The following is a 1,102-nucleotide window of genomic DNA, read 5'->3' as shown; positions in this document are numbered from 1 at the left end:
ATGTCCTTCTAGCACATCTACCTATCCCATTTAAAGTTATCAACATTGAACACTGAAATACTAACGAAAACCTCCTTTTTCTCCCGCAGTTCGACGCCATCCTGAGCAAGATAGCAGACGGGGACACAGGTAAGGTCGCCATGGTAACGGACGGCCAGCTTCACCTCCGCCAGGTGATCCACCCGAAGGCGCTGGCGAAGAACCTTGACCTCCCCGAGTACTACAATGCCTTCTATGACCTGCGTAAGGAGTTCAAGTCATTTTACCACTCGGAGGAAATGACCTGCGTCGCCGATATGATGAACTGTATCCTTTTTGGGTTTAATTGCTTTTGTTTTGATGATTGTTGTGTTTACATGATTTTGGTGTTTGTGTGTGTGCATGCGTGCGCGCTTGTCTCACAGTCTGTCTATCTTAATCTTTGCGTTTCTGTTTCTCTGTCAGTCATCCTTTACTTATGCGAGCGTTGTTACAGCCTTGCTATTGTGGTTCACCGCAGCAAATATTCCTCCTGTGTTTGCATTTATAAGTTAAGACGTTATATCATTCCTTTCGCGTTGGGACCATTTGGCCGCCCAATTTCCCAGGCGCATCGTGCGTATTCCAGCGCTCACCACACCTATTATGCTCATTACACTCACCAGGCAGATTTATTCTCACCGCATTCGTCATCCCGGCCGCGGGTTATTCGCACACGTCTAAATGAGGATCCTGATAGCCATACTGTGCTTCCTCACCACACGGGGCTCGCCACATACTGTGATTCCTCACAATACAGGTCTTTCTTGCCACACGCAATACTTCCTCGACACACAGACTGCTTCTTCGCCACACACAATGCTTCATCGCCACACATACTGCTTCCTCGCCACACGCAATACTTCCTTGCCACACACAATGCTTCCTCATCATACATAGTGCTTCCTCACCACGCGCTTCATCGCTTCTGGACGGCGAGGAAGTCCGTTCACCCACACGCTCATCCATCTCGCATCGGAAAGTTCTTCCACGCCTTCCGTCGGTGCCATGCGGTTGTCATGAACGCCGTTCACTGCGAAAGTCATTTCGGAAAGGGTTTTGACCACGCCCTCATGCCCATCGA

General features: G+C 49.5%; 1 protein-coding gene across 1 annotated transcript in view; it reads left to right on the top strand.

The window, feature by feature from the left end:
• The window catches only part of LOC119581735 (RNA-binding protein fusilli-like), a gene marked incomplete in the record, with an annotated part of 165,619 nt that overhangs the window by 46,932 nt on the left and 117,585 nt on the right, over nt 1–1,102 (top strand). The window contains 1 exon segment of the mRNA XM_037929866.1: nt 90–306. Within this exon segment, the coding sequence (XP_037785794.1) occupies nt 90–306 (217 nt within the window).

This window comes from Penaeus monodon, chromosome 15 (genome assembly GCF_015228065.2).
Source record: "Penaeus monodon isolate SGIC_2016 chromosome 15, NSTDA_Pmon_1, whole genome shotgun sequence".
Lineage (NCBI taxonomy): Eukaryota > Metazoa > Arthropoda > Malacostraca > Decapoda > Penaeidae > Penaeus > Penaeus monodon.
This window is presented reverse-complemented; position numbering and strand designations above follow the sequence as displayed.